The sequence below is a fragment of the Mchenga conophoros genome, linkage group LG1 (assembly GCF_057382185.1).
Source record: "Mchenga conophoros isolate Kocher_MC1m ecotype Shallow Benthic linkage group LG1, M_conophoros_male_GT1.1, whole genome shotgun sequence".
NCBI classification, from domain to species: Eukaryota; Metazoa; Chordata; class Actinopteri; order Cichliformes; family Cichlidae; genus Mchenga; species Mchenga conophoros.
In genome coordinates this window covers 21,413,176-21,434,797 of record NC_140526.1, presented here as the reverse complement: position 1 = coordinate 21,434,797, position 21,622 = coordinate 21,413,176, and the positions used below count along the sequence as shown (strand labels likewise).

At 42.3% G+C, this 21,622-nt stretch overlaps 1 protein-coding gene across 3 annotated transcripts in view; it reads right to left on the bottom strand.

The window, feature by feature from the left end:
• Positions 1-21,622, bottom strand: part of sbf2 (SET binding factor 2) — a 113,345-nt gene that overhangs the window by 55,273 nt on the left and 36,450 nt on the right. For all 3 annotated transcript variants that reach the window (XM_085269799.1, XM_085269801.1, XM_085269800.1), the window contains 7 exons: positions 16,393-16,530; positions 12,733-12,867; positions 12,224-12,334; positions 7,414-7,519; positions 2,422-2,554; positions 495-603; positions 29-142 (listed from right to left, as the gene is read on the bottom strand). In XM_085269799.1, the coding sequence (XP_085125925.1) occupies positions 29-142; positions 495-603; positions 2,422-2,554; positions 7,414-7,519; positions 12,224-12,334; positions 12,733-12,867; positions 16,393-16,530 (846 nt within the window). The remainder of the gene's footprint in view (positions 1-28; positions 143-494; positions 604-2,421; positions 2,555-7,413; positions 7,520-12,223; positions 12,335-12,732; positions 12,868-16,392; positions 16,531-21,622) is intronic.

Genomic DNA, 21,622 nt, shown 5'->3' with positions numbered 1-21,622 from the left:
GCATGTGTGAGTTTGCGTTTGGGCTCACCAGGGACAGGGTAGACTGTGTTTGGTGTAACAAAGGTTCAGGTAGCAAGGACAGGTGGATACACTCAGGAATCTTTATTGTTCCTCCATCCAGGTCAGCAATGATAACATCCAACTGATCAAAACACACAAAACACTGACAGGTCAGGTGGTTTTACTGCTGCTGGAGGAAGCGCTGTGTGGTAGACATGTCTGATGAGAGTCAAATGCAACCAGCTAAATATAGAGAAATCTTTTAAAACCCAGTGTGCAAAAACAATCTGAAAAAATAAAAATGTCACTTTCGCTGGTCAGTAGAAAGAAAAAGTCCTTAAAGCAAGACCTGCTTTGAGGATATCAAAATAAGCCTTTAAAGACTTTGAGTTGTCTGTTAATGATTCATTGTTACCTTTTAACAATTTCTAATCTTTAACTTGTGCATGAAGGTAGGACAAATTCCTGGATGTCTGTGACACGTCTACACTCACCAGATCCTGGATTTCGTTCTGAAACATGGAGTGCACGCCGATGATGAAGGGCGTGGGTGAACTCAACACTTCCAGCAGTCGCGAAGGTAGAATGGGGATGTAGGGGTAGCTGTGTGCACGGACACAAGCAAAACGCACACATTTACTCAGAAGAAAGATTAAGAAGAATTATGCAACGATTGGTCAACTATGAGCTTAAAATATACTTCCCCGCAGGGAAGAGGATGTGATTTGATGAAAATGGAGCTCGGATGACTAAACTTATTTCAAGTGATAAGAGAGCAGTAAAACACGGAGGACATTTATACGTAAATTTTAAATGATCATCATCATCTACAGGAAACTTGTGTCAAAATTGCAATAAACCCCAGATAATTTAAATGTAGAACACTGTGTGTGGACACAGTGTTTCATATCATGTTAATACATAGTGGCTTCTAATTCTACCTGAACAACAGAATTACTCGAGACCACGATTGTGTACCAGTCATCTGAAACGCCCGTTACTTCTGTGCAAGTCCTGTTTTACATTTTCCAGTAACAAAAGGGTTTTTTGAGACGTGTGACTGTGTTTGTGCAAACTTCCAGCAGCTTAGACAGACAAATAAACCGCTGCTGATTTTTGCTGTTCTTGTTGCTGTTGGCAAACTTAGACCAAGCAAACAATGAAGGATACAGGCACACAACGCAAGGAATGGCAGAGTAGCATCATGGTTTTAGTGCTTTGATTGCTCATTTGTTAATAGGAACTAAATACACTCGCAGACACTTTATTAGGTACACCTTGCAAGCAAAGAAAGGGATCCCCTCAATTCTTCATCGCATAGATTCTGCAAGTTGCTGAAAAGATTTCTCCGAGATTTCGCTCCATGTTGACACGACAGCATCACGCAGTTGCTGTAGATTTGCCGGCTGCTCATGCATGCCCACATCTCAAGGTTGCTGTATTGGACTGAGATCTAGTGACAGTTATTCTGCTGGAAACAGTCATCAGAAGATGGGCACAGTGTGGTCATGAATGCTGTTCATGCCAAATTAGTCATCTGAACGTTGCTTCAGTGCTCAATGTGTTGTTCTTTTATAACCGCCGCTCACAGGAGACTTTCTCTTTTTCTATAAACCCTAGAGATGGTTGTGTGGGAGAATCTCAGATCAGTAGTTTCTGAAATACTCGGACCATCCCACAGAGCACCAACAACGATGCCATGTCACTTAAATCACCTTTCATCCCCATTCTGATGCTCAGTTTGAATTTCAACAAGTCTACACACCTAAATACACCTAGCTGTATGCCAGCTGATTGGCTGATTAGATATTTACGCTAACAGTGAGTTAAATAGGTATACTTAATAAAGTGGCAGATGACCATATATCTCATACTTATAAATATTTATATGTATTAGCATCCTACTACACCACATTAGATCAACTTGATGTTGGTACTTTGCTTTCACATAAAGACACGGTGGCACGCCATGGCTGGAAATCATGTGGATGTAGTCGTTAAACTGTTACTAATATTACTACAATGATGGTTCAAGACGTCTTCTGTGAAAAAGGCTTACTGTCTCCTTCCTCCTGACGTCTTCCTTCCTTTTGCATGCTTTGCAAAAGGAAGGAAGATATGTTTCACAAGGGAGAGTGATGAACAAATGTATCGGAGAAAGGTAAGGAGGTTATTAACCACATACATCTGAGTCATTTCAAGCAAACAAAAAAAAAAAAAAAAAAAGAGGTTAAAGAAGGTTAAATTGTGTGACTTTAAAAGGTGATCTAATGTGGTGGAGAAAACTGTTTTTACAGAAATGAATGAAAAATTAACAAAGTTAATGATCAGTCAGATCACAAGCCAAGAAAGTCACAACTGCAGTCAATGGATAGTCACATGAGATTCTGTCTCATCCAGCCATATCAAACACATACTCACCTGTATTTAAGAGGAAACATGAGGGCTTCCAGGGCACGGCATGCCTCTCCAAGCCGCTGGTAGCTGGTGGAGTGGAATAAGACCTTATGTTCTGTCAGAACTGCACAGAATAGGCTAAGAACATTTTGGATTCCTGAAATGACAAAAAACAAACCAAACCCCAACACAGAATGAAATAAATGAGGTATTTGCTGGAATGTGACGTCCACATTTTCCAGATCATTCATCTAAAATTGATTTGTGAAGGCCTTTCAGACTTCAACAACAGATTACAGCAAACAATGTGCACTTGGAAGTTCGCTGATAACCATAAAAGCTTCAAGCCGGATCACTGAAATTCTAAGGAAACAATATTCTGTACGCTCGTTCCTGTTAGGCGGAACAACGTGAAGAATGTTAATATAGAAAGTTCAGAACTTCATCTCATTGAAATTTGCTCCGGCTGTGATGGAAAAGTACAGAATGACTTCAGAGGGCATGAAAGGAGAACGCAAAACACTGACAGCAGTGTAGCCAAGACCACTTAAGGCTTTGTATGCAAGAACAATTATTTTAGCATCAGTTCTGTAGAAGACTACAACACAATGTGGTTCTGCTTTTGCTGAAGTTGTAAAAAATTTATTGCACGCTACCAAAAAAACTTTTTGGGAAGTGCACTTAAAAAAAAGAAGAAGAGTGTTACAGTAATGCAGGCTGACTTGTGCCAGTTCTTCAATTAGTATTACCTCTTTGTTTTATCACCTCCTGTCTAAATGAAGCTACCACAGTCTGTCTTTGTATGTGGGCACTGCACTCTCTGTTTACTATACACACAGAGCAAATGTATGCAGATGGGAACACTGAGCTAAATTTATATATTCAAATAAATGCATAATTGAAAATACAATGTTTTTAAAAATATGAATACTTTGAACTAAACTGAAAGGGCAAATTCACTTTTGTTTATATTTCTTAGCTTGTATTATTATTTTTACTACTGTTGTTATTTAGTGCAGCTGCATTAATTGGAAATAAAATTACAGTGACGCTGTGTAATCTGCACTGTGTCCACTAGCTGTGAAAATAAATCTGCATTCAAATAGGACAGTTTCTACTGAACCATTGAATATAAAGGTAGGTGAAAAGTCATCTCTGAAAAACAAAGGAAATTACACACTCTCATACAGTATAAATAATATTTCAAAAACTGATGCGACAATCAGGAAGAATTCTAAGTTTATAGTTCCTGTTATTGTTTCCTATCAAGCAACTGACAGACCAATTCATCACACATCGGAGTGATAAGGAAAGAGGAACACCGGCAGACATATCCGCGCCGCTGGGGGCGCTGGGTCTGGAGTCTGGCTGCCTGAATGGAGCGCTTCAGTAATAAACAGGAAACGCGCACCTCAAAAAAAACAAAAAAGGAAAAAAATCGTCCTTTTTAAAATGAAAAAGCGTGACTTAAAAAGTCATAACAGGCACCAAATGATGTATTTTTGTCCGTAATTTTTACTGAGATACCGAGGCTTCCAATTCACAGTCACACCTCGTGTTCAGGTGTTTGCTTATCTCATGGAAACAGCGACACGTTTCCGAGCCCTAAATAAAAGAAGTGGCAGCAAAAACAGAACAGACAAAGGCAACAAACAACAACAGTCGGGCTGTTGATGGTCGGATTTATCTCGCTCCCGGCCGGGGGGTGGTGTTGGGGGGGCTGTACTTCCTGTGCAGTGTAACATGTTTAACACACATTCCTCTGTGGTGACTCGATGACCTGTGCGCACAGAGCGATGTCCCGACCTGCCTGTCCCCATGCTAGTAGCTGATCCTTATATGGATGTAAGGACGAGCTAATAAGTGGAAACAAAACGCTTACGTGTAACTCATCAACTGACTTTCCAATCAATGTGCAGGAAAGTCAGGCTTTAAGGTCAGAGGAATCATTAACTCTACTGTCTAACTATGTCTGTAACTTTCAGTTTCCTGCACCTTAATAAAAAAATAATTATTATATAACAACCTGTGACAGCAGCAGGAGAGATTAAAAAAAAAGATTATGATTTCATATTCTTGCCAAGAGTGGAATAAAGAATAGATAATACCGATGCCGTGTCTACATATATAGCTTACAGACACGAGATGGTCAGGACAGTTTAGCCTGAAAAAACCTGCAGACAAAAAAACAAAACATGCAGACTGAAATAATTGAGGTGGTTTCAAAACACCATTGCCTGAAGTACATTTGTTCATTTATCCAACATTAAACTTCTGATAGAGTAAACCTGACTTTATAAGTTAAATTACAGTCATGGTATACTGTAAACATCACAAGATGAAAATATCAAGAATGAGTACATTCAGTATTTGATAAATTCAGCGTCACTGTCATGAAAGTAAAACGATATGATGCTTTTATTGGGCGTTATAGGTGCATGAGTCATTTTAGCCATTGGTAGGTGGTTGCCAGGCAACTTATAATCATGTAGGAGGAGTTCCCAGCCAAACCAACAGACAGTTTTTGTATTACAGTAAGTAACTATAAAAAGTGACAAATTGTGGCTTTGAGGTTTTTCTGGCTAGCTATTTTTCCCTTCTGCTAGCCTCTGTTTAAAGCTATGCTAACAATCTCATTGCTTTAGCCTTTAGCCTAGTTTAGTGTAGATTCCCTGCGCCGTGTCAGAGGTACTTTTCTTCCTGAAAGTCATGATGATACAAATATCATAAATATGACATTTTCTGTAAACACCTGGGTAGGGCTGGGCTATATCATACCGTTCACAGTAATACCGGTGTAATGTTGGGCAACGATAGGAAAATCAAATATCGCGATAGAACGTGGGTAAAACGCGCATGCGCAGTGCCTTTGTTTACATACGCACATGGCGGCGATGCAGAATGAGAAGAGCGAAAGTGGATCGTTAAATGAAACGAATGAACCAGAATTGGTTTGTAAAAATGCTGCAACTTCAGTGGTGTGGAACTGGTTTGGCTTTCATCCGTCAGGTACACAACAAAGCACTATTTTTGGTAGAGCATGTTAGCGGGCCGTCGTTATTACCGTGTTTTTTTTTGGAAAATACGGCACACTTAAAATCAATCCTTTGATTTTTCTGAAAATCGACAGTGCCCCTTATAATCCCGTGTGCCTTATGTATGAATTCTGGTTGTGTTTACTGACCTCGAAATGATTTTATGTGATACACGGCGCTCGAAAATCTGTCAAATGTTTCAGTACGACTTTGCTAAGCTACGAACCCGCAACGCTTGATGGATTGTCGGAGCATTACGGCTATATTAGGCAGGAGCCTCGCGGAGTGATACGTACTGTGCTTCAACATAATATTACCGTATTGTGTGTGTATAACCTCTTTTTTTGTGGATTTTGTGGATGTTATACATGGTTATGCTGAGGATATGTCGGCCAATTTCCACTGGAAATGCCTTTTGGTTCAACTGTCAGCAAGGAATTTGCATTTGCACTGTTATGTTTTTATGTAACTTTAATGCACTTAAAAAAGCTGCTTGTTTAAGTGAAAATACATTGATGGTTTTTTTTTTTTGGCACTAATAAAGTTGAGAAGTTGTAAATTATTTTGTCTAGTGTCAATTATATCGTCAGTTATCGTTATCACAAATTTTCAAATGTATATCGTGATAAATATTTTTGGTCATATCGCCCTGCTCTGGGTACATTTAGCAGTGTTCAGATATCGGTTTGCATGCAGAAGAGTACCTGTCTATTCATTTTCATTTTCAAAATTATTAACAGAGCGACCGAACTGTAATCATTGCGCTATTCGTACGTGACTCTAAACATTAGAAAGAAACTAAAATGTGCAGTTCATCTTTCCAGCACACATGTACTGTATCCTACTTGCTGCTCTGAACTGCAAATGTACCCTCCTGATTAAAGGAAGCAGGTTTAGGAAAACTGACTGGTCGTGATTCGTTATTATGTCAACATTATTTTGTTTTGTGTATCCAAATTGGCAACAAATGCATGCTCTGACATGACCCTAATTGCATATATCGTGTAAGAACACCTACCCCTCCCAATCCCCTTGCTGCTTCCAAACAAAACGAGGATGGTGTTAATACAGTCAGGATACAGAATCTACTCTGATGTGAAGCACATTCTCCTAATCAAGAGAGACCAAATGAGGGCCAACTTTCCATTACAAATCAGATTTCAGGTGAATTAGATTTAATCACACTCTCGGCTTACATATGCAAAAAGTGAAATAAGCCCCGCTGTTTAGGAATAACCCCAAAATCTGCAAACATAATGCATAAAGTTCACAGCGAGGCTTTTGCCAATTTGCGGGTTTTTTTGGAGTGCTAAGAAAAACAATAGACACACTCCCTAAATACGTCTGGACTCCCTCATGATTGAGTCATTGCGTATCAGGCACGTCGGTTCTTTACCAGAGCACGTATCGCCTGTTCAAATCATTTAAGTCTGGACCATTAACATATTGTGCAAACACTGCAATCCGAAACCACAAAACCTAATCAAATCTTCATTATTGGCTCCTTCTACCCAGACAAAATTACAGAAACATTGATGGGACACAGAGAAAAACGCACAGCCGTGCTTGAGACGCATTTCATGTAGAACTAATCCGAGCTCTTAATGGCTCACCGCAAAAGTCCTACAGTAGTGGAGTTTGCCACTAGGTGATTAGCAAAGTTACACAGAGCATTTAAAAATCTGATAAGAATAAATGTGAAATATGTCAAGCATAAAGGCATTTTACTAAATAAGCTGAGACATTGAATGCTTTAAAACTTATGTTTTTAAATGTGACTGCTGTCAGATTATAATAGCTACTAGAAATACTTACATGGTGATTGAGTCTACAGTACATGATAAACTGCAGCAGGGTAATGTTAATAAATACATGACAAGACATTTAGTCATTTCATTTCAGATACAACAATGAAGTCATAAATAAGTCATGTTGTGACTCATGATTGCTGGTTAGTAGTTATCACAGTTCCTTGACCCACCCAACTGCTGGAAGAGTAGAGCAATACTCTTGGATGTAACGGGCAGCGTGTCGTTCAGGGGTGTCTGGATGAGCTGACGGTCTCCTGCTCCCAGGCTAAATAGCTTCTGTAAACAGAAAAAAAAGGGCGTGACAGTCAGACAACAGCAATAGAACATTTTAACGACCATCACGTCTACAGGGTTGAGAAGTCCAACGACTGACAGTCACAGGACTGTTCTGAGCCCGTGGGGCATGAAAAAGATGGCGCCGAGTATGGCAGCCTCGTCGCGAGCTCCCCCAAGCAACGGCTTTCTTCTGTGTTTAATTTTACTTTTCCTTTATTTTTTCACGAGCAGCACTTGTCTCCTTGTGTACGACCGACAAACCTTACTGGACATAAAAGACGGTCTTTCTTATAACTTTCCGGAGTTCAAGTTTTGCAACACGGACGCTCCGTTTGCAGACCCCCCATTCATCTCACCTGAGACGCCTTTGTTCTCTGGCCCTGGAGGCCGCAAACGCCGACGCAGAGGGAGAAGATCTGGCGTTCTGGTTCGACTGAGACGGCGCACTTACAGACCACCGTTACCCAGTTTATTACTGGCTAATATGCAGTCTCTGGAGAACAAGCTGTGCGAGCTTCGGGCACGGATCTCATTCCAGCGAGAGATGCGGGACTGCTGCGTGATCTGCCTCACAGAAACCTGGCTATCGGACAAAGTACCGGACTCCGCAATACAACTGCCGGGGTTCTCTGTGCACCGCGCGGACAGGTCACAGGATCTTACTGGGAAAAGCAGAGGCGGTGGTGTGTGTTTCATGATCAACAACAGCTGGTGTGATTATGCGAACGTGCACCCGGTCAAATCCTTCTGCTCACCGGACCTGGAGTACCTGATGATTAAGTGCCGGCCATTCTGGCTACCGAGGGAATTTACAGCAGTGATTATTACGGCTGTTTACATTCCCCCACAAGCCGACACTGACCGTGCACTCAGGGAACTGTACAGCGCGATCAGCAGCGAGGAAACCGCACACCCAGAGGCAGCGTTTATCACAGCCGGAGACTTTAATAAGGGAAACCTGAAGAAAGTCTCACCAAAACTCCATCAACACATCCTTTTCAACACACGTGGAAACCGGCAACTCGACCACTGTTACACCTCTTTCCGGGATGCGTACAAAGCCCTCCCCCGCGCCCCATTCGGCCAATCAGATCACTGCTCCATCCTGCTCCTGCCCGCCTACAGGCAGAAGCTGAAACAGGAAGCTCCAACCCGGAGGGCGGTGCACTGTTGGACGGACCAATTGGAGTCTGCGCTGCGGGACTGTTTTGATCACGCGGACTGGGAAATGTTTCACGTGGCCGCCAGAGACATTGATGAGTACACAGACTCAGTCTGTGGATTTATCAGGAAATGCGTGGAAGATGTCGTCCCATCCAGAACAGTCAAATCCTTCCCAAATCAAAAACCCTGGATTAACGGAGATGTTCGCGCGGCACGGAACACCGCCTTTGCCTCCGCGAACACATCGGACTACAAACACGCACATTACCAACTCCGGAAGACGATCAAAGCAGCCAAACGTGAGTACAGGGACAGGGTGGAACAACAGTTTGACAACCCTCGGAGTATGTGGCAGGGACTAAACACGATCACAGACTTTAGAGGGAAAACCAGCACACCGCAGACCACGGCCTCTCTGTGTGAGGATCTAAACGTATTCTACGCTAGATTCGACACAGCGAACACCATGAGACCGGACAGTGTGCGCACCGCGGATGACGTCAGTGCGCACACTGTGTCTGAGGAGGATGTGCGGAAGTGCTTCAGGAAGGTGAACGCACGCAAAGCTACTGGTCCGGACGGGATTCCCGGCCGCGTCCTCAGGTCATGCGCGGCTCAGCTGGCTGGAGTGTTCACGCACATCTTCAACCTTTCCCTCTCTCTGTCTGTAGTCCCAGCCTGCTTCAAAATGGCCACCATCGTCCCTGTACCCAAATCCTCCACCATCTCCTCATTGAACGACTGGCGACCTGTAGCCCTGACCCCCATCGTAAGCAAATGCTTCGAGAAGCTGGTCAGGGACTTCATCTGCTCTGCACTACCCGACTCACTGGACCCTCTACAGTTTGCATACCGCCACAACAGGTCCACTGATGATGCCATAGCCCTGACACTACACACTGCCCTGTCACACCTGGAGAAGAGAGACACGTATGTGAGGATGCTGTTTGTAGATTACAGCTCAGCATTCAATACCATCGTTCCCTCGAAGCTGGACAGGAAACTGCAGGATCTAGGACTGAGCAGCTCCCTCTGCAGCTGGATCCTTAGCTTCCTGTCTGACAGACGCCAGGTGGTCAGACTGGGCAGCATCACCTCATCCCCCATCACACTGAACACTGGTGCTCCACAGGGGTGTGTACTGAGCCCTCTCCTGTACTCACTCTACACCTACGACTGCACGGCCACTAACAACTCCAACATCATTGTGAAGTTTGCGGACGACACTACAGTGGTGGGTCTTATCACCAACGGTGATGAGACGGCTTACAGGGAGGAGGTCAGCGCCCTGACCCACTGGTGTCAAGACAACCATCTCACCCTCAACGTCGCAAAGACAAAGGAGTTGATAGTGGACTTCCGGAGGTGCAGAGAAGTACACACCCCCATCACCATCAACGGCGCTGCTGTGGAGAGAGTGAGCAGCTTCCGGTTCCTTGGCGTACACCTGGCTGAGGATCTTACGTGGTCAGTACACACAAACAAAACAGTGAAGAAGGCGCAGCAGCGCCTCTTCTTTCTCAGGAGACTGAAAAGATTCGGCATGAGTCCCCGCATCCTCAGGACCTTCTATCACTGTGCCATTGAGAGCATCCTCACTGGATGCATCACCACCTGGTATGGCAACAGCACCGCCTACAACTGCAAAGCTCTCCAGCGAGTAGTGCGGTGCTCTGAACGGATAATTGGAGGTGAGCTTCCCTCCCTCCAAGACATCTACAGGAAGTGGTGCCTGAGGAAAGCGGGGAGGATCATCAAGGACTCCAGTCACCCCAGCCATAAACTGTTCAGACTGCTTCCATCAGGAAGGAGGTTCTGCAGCATCCGGTCCCGTACCAGCAGACTGAGAGACAGCTTTTTCCATCAGGCCATCAGACTGCTGAACACGTCATAGACACCTCACCTTCACTACTGGAACTTCAACATTATGCACTCCACACTGTATATAATAATAATAATAATAATAATAATAATGGATACTTTATTGATCCCCATGGGGAAATTACTTGTTTTTTTCTCTGCATTTGACCCATTCACTCAGTGAAGCAGTGGGCAGCCCACTAAGCAGGCGCCCGGGGAGCAGTGTGTAGGGACGGTACCTTGCTCAGGGGTACCTCAGGGTAGCCGTTAAGTGGATTCGAACCGCCGACCTTCCGATCATGGGGCGACCACTTTACCTACTGAGCTATCCCTGCCACTTGTTTTGCACATATTCAACTCTGTATATTTTATATATTTTATTATTATTATTATTATTATTATTATTATTTTATTTTATTTTTTTACTATTTAATTTGTAAAAATGTGTATACACACACACACACACACACACACACACACACACACACGTAGGAAAATATTTAGTATACACATCCAGAAATGCATACACTATTATATATTGTACATATATTTATTAGTTTCAGGTTGGCCATTCTTGTATTTTGCTCGTTTGTGTTGTTGTGTTTGCACATCTCTGTTGCTTGTGGGGCTCGCACACAAGAATTTCACTCGCATGTGCTGTGCCAGTGTGCCTGCACATGTGATGTGACAATAAAAAGTGATTTGATTTGATTTGATTTGAAGATGCATTCTATTCAATGCAAACACTGTGCAGACCATCTGAATAAGTCTTTTTCACACTAATCAAAAACATAACTGATATGGTGCACAGCTGCATCAATATAAAAATGATTCATGCACTGCAAAGATTCAAAAACATATTTCCAAAGTGTGTACGTGTTGTTCAGATCAACACAGACTCTAATCAGTCACCTAAAAGCTGTGCTGTAATTATTCTCACAAATACATCCTGATTCACACCGTGTGCAGGTATCCTCTGATATAATCTCACAGTATCATATAAAGGTCTCATGGGGTCCTCATTCACACAATTCCTGGCATACCTGTATGTTCAACTGTGTTTTGTTTTGACAAATGAGTCTGCTTGGGTCTGGCAGACTTGAGGACATGAGATTTTTTGTGGCGTCTTGCTAGAGAACAGAAGGGGCCAAATTCTTCCTTCTAACAGCACATTATCCATCATTTAAAACAAAATCAGATGAGAAAGCGAATGTGGCAGAATGAGCGGGCTGCGTTTTTGTTCCGGGTGTTAAATAAATTATCTTATGCCTAGCTTACCGGAGCATTATCTTCTGACATTTGGCCACCAAAATACATTATGACATCAAGAGGGATCCTAATGCAGCGACAGTGCAGTACAGTCCTCAAAAATGCTACAGATAAAGTTCAAGAGATTTTCTTTCTTGCTCCACTCTAAGAGTTTATTTCATGGCAGAATGAGCAGACTAGAACTTCGCCTGAACCCTGAACATGATGGTGGTGACTGGCTGCAAAGCAAACATCAGTCTGCATCACTGAACCTCAGTCATCCACTTACAATCTGGCTGAAAGCAGAGCAGGGTTGACATCAACAACCAACTAGCACAAAGTCCTGGACCTGTGCCCCCCTCCTTGAAAAACCACCCAACAGCAGAGCTAGACAGTGATATGTGGACATGTTCTCTCTTAGGTCAGACTTACCTGAGATCCACCAGCAACAGGAACCAAGAACGTAAAAAGGTTGGCCACCAATCCCTCCAAAGGGAAACTCAGGCTATCGATGTAGACCGTGTAGATCAGCCCTAAGCACCCCTGTAAGAACAACACGTGGAAGACAACTAAGACATGGAGAAAAAGGAAAGAAGCAACCATCAATGTGCTTAATAAGTGTCTGCATTTTCTCTTTTTGGGCCAAGAGCAAAGGATCCTCAGTAGGTAAGGTCTGCTAGTAAGGTTATTACCATGGATGGTATGACTGGCCTTACGCCAGCACAAACTGACCTTAATGAAAGGCTCAAAGTTTCTTATACACCTGAGACTCCTGTACTTTCTGAAGTGCATGCCTACATTACACCCATTTTACAGACAGAACAAAGCAGATTAGTATCTGCAAGACGAAAATCAGATTTGACAAAAATTCTGAGAATTCTTCTGAACGGTCAGAAAAAACATTTTTTAAATCAAGATTTAATCGTGCGGTGTCTTATTACCCGGAATATTTCGGGATAATCCAGCCTGGACACGAGAATGAGACTTTTTGGTGCAAACACTTGAGCTGGCTGGATCAGGCCATCCTCTTCTGCCTCCTCATCTTCATCGCCATCAGCTTCAATGTTCTTTGATCCCTGAAACATAAAAAGAGCAGTCGTTAGTTTATAAGAAGAAGCACCTTGAGGAGACTGTTGTGATTTGGCACTGTATAAATAAAATGGCCTTTAACTGAATTGAATGCAGCCCAAAGAAATGTTAAAAATCCTCCTTTGTCTACAGTGAGCAGAAAAAAAAACATTCATGAAAGGCTGGACAATTAATTATCCTCTTTCACAATGTTGCATTTTAGTACAGCCAGCAGAGCCACTCTGTTAATTTCTTCAATTACGATGATGCTAATAAAAGATTTCTCCAAAGGGACCAAGATTAAACGAGATTTGCTTACAGAAGAGTCAAAAATGACTTTAGGAAGTTCATCCTCCTTCTCTCCTAGGATCACATCATAATACAGCAAATGCAAAACATCAGTGACAAAAATACCAAACAAGTTAACAACTGCACAGCGCTTAGTATCTGTTGTGTAAGATAGAAAATTTACAGTTTCGATCTGGTCTCTATTGAGATCCACGAGCTGCATTACGACACTGATACGCCAATCTCTCGGCGCTCATTCCAAATAAAGCCTTTATCACAGTCTAGTATATTTCTCCAGGCAGTCAAAACATGCCGCAAGAGCTTAGGTATCTCCAGCACCAAGGAGTGCAGGATCAAAATATCTGTTCTATCCATCTGAGAATTTGGGGGGGGGGGGGAGATTTGGTTCAATTATTTAACAAAATACATTCCTGCGCCGCCTGTCTGGACGCTCTCTGAAATCTAGCTGAGCAGATAAGGACGTCAACTCAGACAGTTAAGACTGTTAAAACACCCTCACGTTTCAAGAAGATCTTCAGCGCTCTGAAGTGAACGCTGGAATGTTTGAGGTACCCCGATGGTCTCGATGAGACCAAATATAGCCTGACCTAATGATTAATATGAGCGAGACAGATAAAAGATAAGGCCGTGTGGTGGCTAATAAACGTTTATAGGGTCAGTCTTTATGCTACAGCATGTAATCTACACCAAGCAGACACGCATCTCGGTCAAGTGTCTCTCTATCAGACACAAACATCTCAGTTAGTTTAATCTGTTTGAGTGAAGCGTATCAGTTAAACTGTAAGACAAACTGTATTGTTTTCATGCTTTTTTTAAAAGCCTAAAGATAGCTTCAAAATTAATTAGATTAACTTCTCACTTTATAAACTAATACATTATGTGCCAACATCAAAATCAGTGCAACGCTCTGCTTGGAAGCCCTGATTCTTTCCAAGAAGCACGGCACTTGGGCATACATGAGATATCTAAATATTATTGTAAAACAAGCATGCCCCCCCCCACCTTGGGGAAAAAAGGCACTCCGTGACTCCCCTTCAGGACAATGTGGCTGACAACATTACAAAATCTGCTTCAGAATCACTCCACCACCAGCACCATAGCAAAGAGTTCAAGGCCTTGACCCATTTTAACTGGAAAAAAAGCTAAAACAACCCGATACTCAAGGCCCCCAAAATGATCTGCTGCCAGTGTCCCCGTGCCAGACACCCCCAGAGGTCCAATGTCCATAACTCAATGGATTGAAGCTTTCCACGTGGCATCAGGGACTCTTGCACATGTATTACTGATTAAAATACATATAAAAACAACAAAAAAAACCAAACAGAAATGAGGTTTCTCAACAGTTTGTATTGACTTTATTTTACACACAACCACCTGCTTCAGGTGTGGGGTTTTTGACTGAGTGAAAACATTAAGAGTCCCACTTTTCCAACCTGGCAACAAAGTTTACATGTTGAGATACACCGGCTCTGTGATTGTACATACGTTTACACTCCTCTACTGCCACAAAAAAAAAAGTGTTCAAAAATGTGTTTTTTGAGCATAGTACGAGTTCTCCCTGTAGTCTCGATCATGTCTGGTAAATATGTGGAGCATTATCAAAATTGCATGAAATAGAATTTCCAGAGGTCATCCTCGTGTTAAAGTGAAATCCTGTCGCTAAAGTCCTCCTACTCTTCACAATGAGGGTGATCCACTTATCTGTAAACCCTAACATGCTTTTCACAGACTTCACCAACAAGAGGCGAGCAAAGTGGAAAAATGCACTCAGTTATGCAAACTGAGGCATGCTTTAATACAAATGTAATTATAATGTGATTCACACAACAAGTTCAAATGCTAATGAGAAAAGGATGCACTACAACAGAGCTGAATTCAGGCATTCCACCAAAGTGACTTGTTGCTATTTTGAAGTTGACACATTTCTCTTACGGGGCTCGATTTCAAATTTCCCTCAAAGATGTTAAAGTGATATAACTGGAATGTGATTGATGACTGCCTTCCACATGCGAAAGGATGTGAGGTCACAGTGGGCAGAGTGACAAAGAGTCATTTAAGGCCTCCAACAAAGGCCAACACAGTGAAACAATTATCTTGGTATTGTGTGGGCCTCTGGCAGGGAGAGAAGTTAACAAGATCACTGGTAAGTATGATAATGATCCCAATGAAACTAATCTGTAGTAATCAATAATTTATGGGGGTTTTGGACATTGGTGCCGTGACCACTAATCTGCAATCAAACGCAGTCTTGTATGCATGAGTAAATCACATGCCGAAGGGGAGCAGAGGCTATCCTGTCTTTCCTCGGCCAAGTCACAATTTATTAGGCTGGATGCAAACAGGCTGTTTTATAATAACGCCCGACATTCTGGAAGACATCAACCACGCGACAAGCATTCCTGAGAACTAAAGAAGAGTGCCAAAGACGGCAAAAAAACAAAAACAAAAAGCAAATCAATAAGCCTAAAATGAAAACAGAAAGTCACATTGCCCAAGCTTCATATCCCTAAGGGTGTCTAATGGTTATGAAAAGCACACAAGAATGACAGTGACCTCGTTTTGGGGAGGAGGAAGAAACCGACTTCAACATTTTGATATCAGGGGCTTACAAGGTGATGATGTCATGCACTGCTTTCTACTAAAGAGGACAGGTGACTGTAGATTTGTATTATTACTGTGGCTCACATGGCAGCTCAAGGGGTTACAGGTGATGCACCGATCTGACATTTTGATCAAATATCAATGCGATCACTGATGATCAGATCATGTTGGTTACAGCCAACACATCATTAACACTGCACTGATTGCTAACAGGGGAGTTAATGTAGCATTTAAGAAGCTAAAAACTAGGAAAAAGCAAAGATAGAGCAGCTGGAAGGTATTTCACTTCCAGCTGTTCGCAAAAGTTTTTAAGATAAAACATAAAACGATCGAGTGAGTTGCAAGGCTGAAAAACTCCAACAGCACGTTATGATTTCTCTCTTTTACTCAGTGGCACATAATGCTTGTTTGAAGGCTTCTGCTGCAATTCTAGTAAAATTGAATACTGTCGCCAACGGGTTCTTGTCCACTCCACTTTACACATGACATGCTTGTGTGGATCTGTAAACGGTGGTGGGTTCAGACTGAGCAGGGAATAAAGGAGAAACTCTCTAAGCTGAAATGAGACTGCAGATGAGTTCATGTAGTTCACGTTTTGGTCAAAGGTAGAGACTGTGGAGTACCTGCAGGTTGACCTCGGCCTCGTAGAAAGTGAGGCAGGAGCAGTAGTGTCGGTCTGAATCGATATCTGTCAGCACAACGGTGAAGAAAGTGGGTGCTTTCCGATCTCTGGACAGCCTCCAGCCTCCAGGCTGGCAGAACTGAAAAGACAAAAAACAGTAAAATGACGTCACATAGGAATCCACAGAATCACATCTCACTTACAGTAACATTTGGTTACTTTTGATTTTTTTTAAATAAATTCAGTGGTTATGACACCCACTGAGACTTTTTGCTGGTAAACCAATCAAACCTTCAAATTACTGTGAAATACTGCAGCAGGTCCTAGCTGAATCCCAACGCCCCAATAAAGAGCAAAGACAGGATGTCCTGCTCTGGGGTTGCAATTTCATCTCCTATGCATGCCACAGAGCAGGAAGTGGCATGTTCAGAATTTATTTTCTTTAAAAATCGTCAGCGATGGTGCCCGTTCTAATTGAAGGTCTGAGCATGAGAGGAAATGTCGCACACAAAACTTACAGGGACAAAAAACTCCAAAACAAAAAACAGGAATTAAGCAACTTTATACATTAAATCAAAGCTAAAACTGAGAATAACAACAAATATTTATTTATCCTACTGTCCCAATTTCTTATTCAGATTTTTAAATGACGAATCATCATTTAAGAAAACAACACATCTGAAAGGCGGACCTCTCTGTTACACCGTTTTATTGATTCAGACTGTCCAGGGTATAAGTTTGGACAGAGGTTTAGATATTCCATGAGAGAGTCCTGTTCTCCCAAAATCTTCCAGGAAGGACTTATTATTTAGACTTCCAAACATTCCTGTTTACTGACGATTTAAGTATCACACAAATCAATAATTTTCTATGCGTGACAAAACTGAGCCATTTTTAGAAAACTGTGGGCACAGAGAGAGACCATTACAATAATAAGAAGCATCTTAAACAGGTTTTAGGTCCCAGAGCAACAACAGCGTGAGTCATCTCCAATCCTGACACAAAACATCTGCAAAGTGTGGAAAAAAAACAAGCTTCTCCCGATACGTTGTCTGGTTAGACAAAACCGGTTTATCAATCTATTGACTTTATAGTTAGAGACATAAATTGCTGTTGATGTTGCCTTCACATAAACACTTGCAATTCTTCAAGCTCAAAATAAACCTGCCCACTGTTTGGAGAAATAGATGAATTATTTGTTCTTATAGATAAACTTTGAATAGTTTATCTTCCAAAAAAAAAGAAAAAGGAATAAATAAGCCACGTGGCACACGAGAGCACAGAGGGCCAAAGTATAAGGGGCAGGCAGGCATTTGGTCAGAGAGTTGAGTGTTTGTGTCTGATCCTTCTCTTGTTTTTGCAGGAGGCCCAACTGGCTCTGGTTTTGAAAATGGTGTTTAGACTGCTCCTCAGGGGTTACGCAGGGGATCACCGGACACATGGAGGAAGAGAGGAGACCGGGTTAAGGAGGGGCAGCTAAGGGCAAAAACAGATGAACAGATGGGTAGATAGCTGGCTCTGTACACGAGGTAGTGTCTCTTGGGCAGCAAATGATAAGAGGTCAACTTAAAAAAAAAAAAAAAAAAAAAAAGGAGAAAAGGGAATTAAAGGGGAGGGCTGGAAAACAGAGATTAAGAGAGGAAGGGAGAAAAGAGAGAGATGGGAGGGGGACAAGGGGCCTGTTCAACCTGGAGGTTCAGACCAGGATGCCATCTTCTAGCAGATACAATAGCCCACAGGAAATCTGTTAAACCTGCATTGTGGGGAGGTGTGTGTGTGTGTGTGTGTGTGTGTGTGTGTGTGTGTGTGTGTGTGTGTGTGTGTGTGTGTGTGTGTGTGTGTGTGTGTGTGTGTGCATGAATGCTCGGGCCAGACAGGATCCAAGGACAAGTGCGGATAACTGTGCTCCTGTCCTAAAGTATTCCAACTATGCCATTCATTGTTGTCAAAAAAGAGACAAACACATTTGGGACCACATAGCTCAGAAGATCACAGGAGATAATAACATCCTGTGTGTGTCTGTGTGTGTGTTGTATTTCTCCATGTGTGTTTCCGTAGTGGTGAACATATGTGCGAGATGGGGACTATGACACGGTGACATGCAGGCAGCAGATGAAAAGATGATGGTGAAATGATGAATTGCCTTCCATAATGTTAAATAAGTGTTTAAGTCAGGGGTTTCTCTCCTGTAGGTCTGCAGAGACACTTCAGGGCTGGCACAGGTTCAAAGACACTTGACTGAGTTTGGTGTTTAGTAAACTTCATGGTATTCAGGGACCAATGCTTCCAGACAGACATCCATTTACATGCAACTTATCACTGTCTACATAAAACATGTATCTTTGATGTAGCTGGATCCGATTCAGACTCTACAAAGAAAGTGATTCCACGTATCCTACGCAGCTGCATTTTTATAAAAACGTGTCTCATTTCCGAGGTTTTAAACACTCAATGCTTATGACGCTACAAGTTTCAGGCCTGTGCAACAACTGAGTTTGGATCCTACACTAAGGTGTTCACATATGGTGAATGTTTGCTTGATTAAAACTATTTCAAGTAAGATGAGTATACTGATGGTCTCTCTCTGCAACCTACTAGAAAGGAAGGGCATCTCTGAAGGTCTGCAGTGCTTTTTACAAATGTTGTCATTTTAAATCAACTGCATGTAAACATCAATCCGAAGAAATCCTCTGTGATTTGTAATTAAGTGTGGATATACCGATAGTAACACTTTTCTTAAGTTATTCCTCTTTAAAAAGGAATTGAATAAAATGTGGCTTAAGCGCAGACTTTGTTTTAATTTAGTGGCCTAACAAAAATATTGCATTTTTAAGACTAAATGATACCAGAATTAAACTTTGTAGACACAGCGTTGTGGTTAGGGTATACCTGCCACCAATGGGACCAGGTCAGTAGAGTTTATTACTGAACTGACTGCTAACTGACAGACTGACAAAAGTAGCAGTGTAAACTTCAATGTAGAGCAATCGTTTCAGGTCAGACTCAAGAAGTCTAATATCTGTAGAATGGATGTGGTATTACAGACTGGTTTAGAGGCCTGGCGCTAAGCATGTTCACCACTGCATCCTGGTTTGGAACCTGATGTGATGAGCGAGGGGTCGACTGAGAAACTGTGGTACACTCAAGCTTCATATGGCAGCAGCTCTTCAATCACAAGGCATGGCAGCCTTAAACCAGACCATGCTTTGTCATGCTTTGACTCTGATGGGGACCATGACTTACAAAGTTTGTGTCAGTGAGATGTGAAACTAACAACCGAGACAATAATCTTGTAAGATAAATGTTTACTGAGGTCACAGATCAGGTAGGATGGGGGGCTTCTATGCTACATTCTTCAAACAGAAACAGTAACTGCTATATAGGACAGATAGATTCCAGAGACCAAGCAGAAGGTAACAAAAGGTGAAAGCACTGACTGGCAGGATCAGACATAGGCTACACACTGACCTATAGCATGACACGGGAATCAATTACAGAGCAACACGTGCTAACAGTTTAGCCTTTATACAGCTAAGAGAAAGGACATCTCCTGGTCCAAAATTAGATCTCAGTCAAATGACAAAGGATCTCTGGGACACACTTGCTCTGCTGATGTCAGAGGCGAGCTGACTGCAGCCCTCCAGCTAAACCTACCACGTCGCATCATGTGCTACAGCCCAGCATGACTGACTCCCAACCCCACAATTCACCACCCCATCAGTGATATTAGATATGCAGTCTGACCTGGTAAGCATCGTCACAGCACCAATCAAAAGAAAGAGAGAGAGAAAAAAAAGAAGGAACACAGCTGCATTGCCTGAACAAGACACGGCAACATTCTTCTATTATGACAAGTGATTAAAGCTTGCTTAGGCTGGTGCGGCCAGCTTAAACAGGGGCAGCCGCCATTACTAACGATGACTAAGGAAAAAGAGTCAGAGACAACGATATCAGCTTTGTTTTCCACCAGTATGACACAATTGAAACATGACTGGAAAGCGGGGTTTAAGTGTTTTCATTATGACCACAACATTTCAGAGTCCTGTACTAGGAGAAATACAAACAGACTCTGAAGGGTCATAAAACCTTGAAAGAGTTCCCGTCACCACCAATGAACTCTGTCCCGCAAATCCTCCACGAGAGAATTATTTCATACTCTGGTTAGGTTACTACATCCAAAAGTTCTCGCATGTTTTCGCTCCGCAGCAATAAAATGTGTATAGACCGAGCTGTCTCCTCTAATCTGATCGTCAACAAGAATGACCCAAAGTGGATGAGAGAAAAAGGAAAATATTTTCCTCTACAATCCTCTAATCACATAGGCGACTTTTTGTGTATGAGACAGAGGGAGAGACCTGGAAAATGCAGGAATATGGGCAGTTTTTAAAATGACAACACATACAAAACACAGAAGCTGAGTTCACACACACTAACATTTGCATTCCTAAAAATAACTGTTCTCACATCCTAAAGCGGGTGTTACTGAAAGGAAACACACAAAAAAACAACAACAACTTCAACTTTTAAAGAATTCCAAGACAATGCTGCCAGAAAAATCTAGCAGCAGATGTGCCCTACACCACGTGCTTCCATCATCCTTTTCCCTCTACCTTGCTCTTTCCCCATTCTTATGGAAGCATGCCAGGAAGACAACACAATGACGGAAAGTGAAGTGCAAGGTGTCAGGGGCTGGCCGGGGGGTGAGAAGGTCAGCGGCGTGCAGCCTAGCCAGGATTCCATCTTTATCAGGTCTGCAGGATGAGCAACGGACAAAACAACCAGAGATGGCCGCGAGCGAACAAACATGCTTACGTCCACCCCCCACACACCTCATCTCCTTCACTCAAGGACACCAAGATGATGACAGGAAATGAAACGGTCAACAAAAAACAAACAAACAAAAGAAGAAAAAAAAAAACCTCCCACACCATAACTCCCAAACACTTCTCCATGGTTACAGTGACTTAATTCACTTTACTGCAGCACAGATGCATCACAAAAGCCTCTGAGGTGACATCTGATCTCCTCAGCTCTGCTAGTTTGAAAGTCTGGTTTACTTTACCTGTTATGTAATACAGGAGACATATGGTTCATTTTAAAGATAGATTATTTTTAGACAACCATGATAGAGCACAGCATGTAAAAAAAAAAGAAAAAAATGTCAAGTCAGGCAGTGAAGTAAGAGTCATCTAGCAAATATGGCAAACACTAATGCAGTAATGTACACAGAA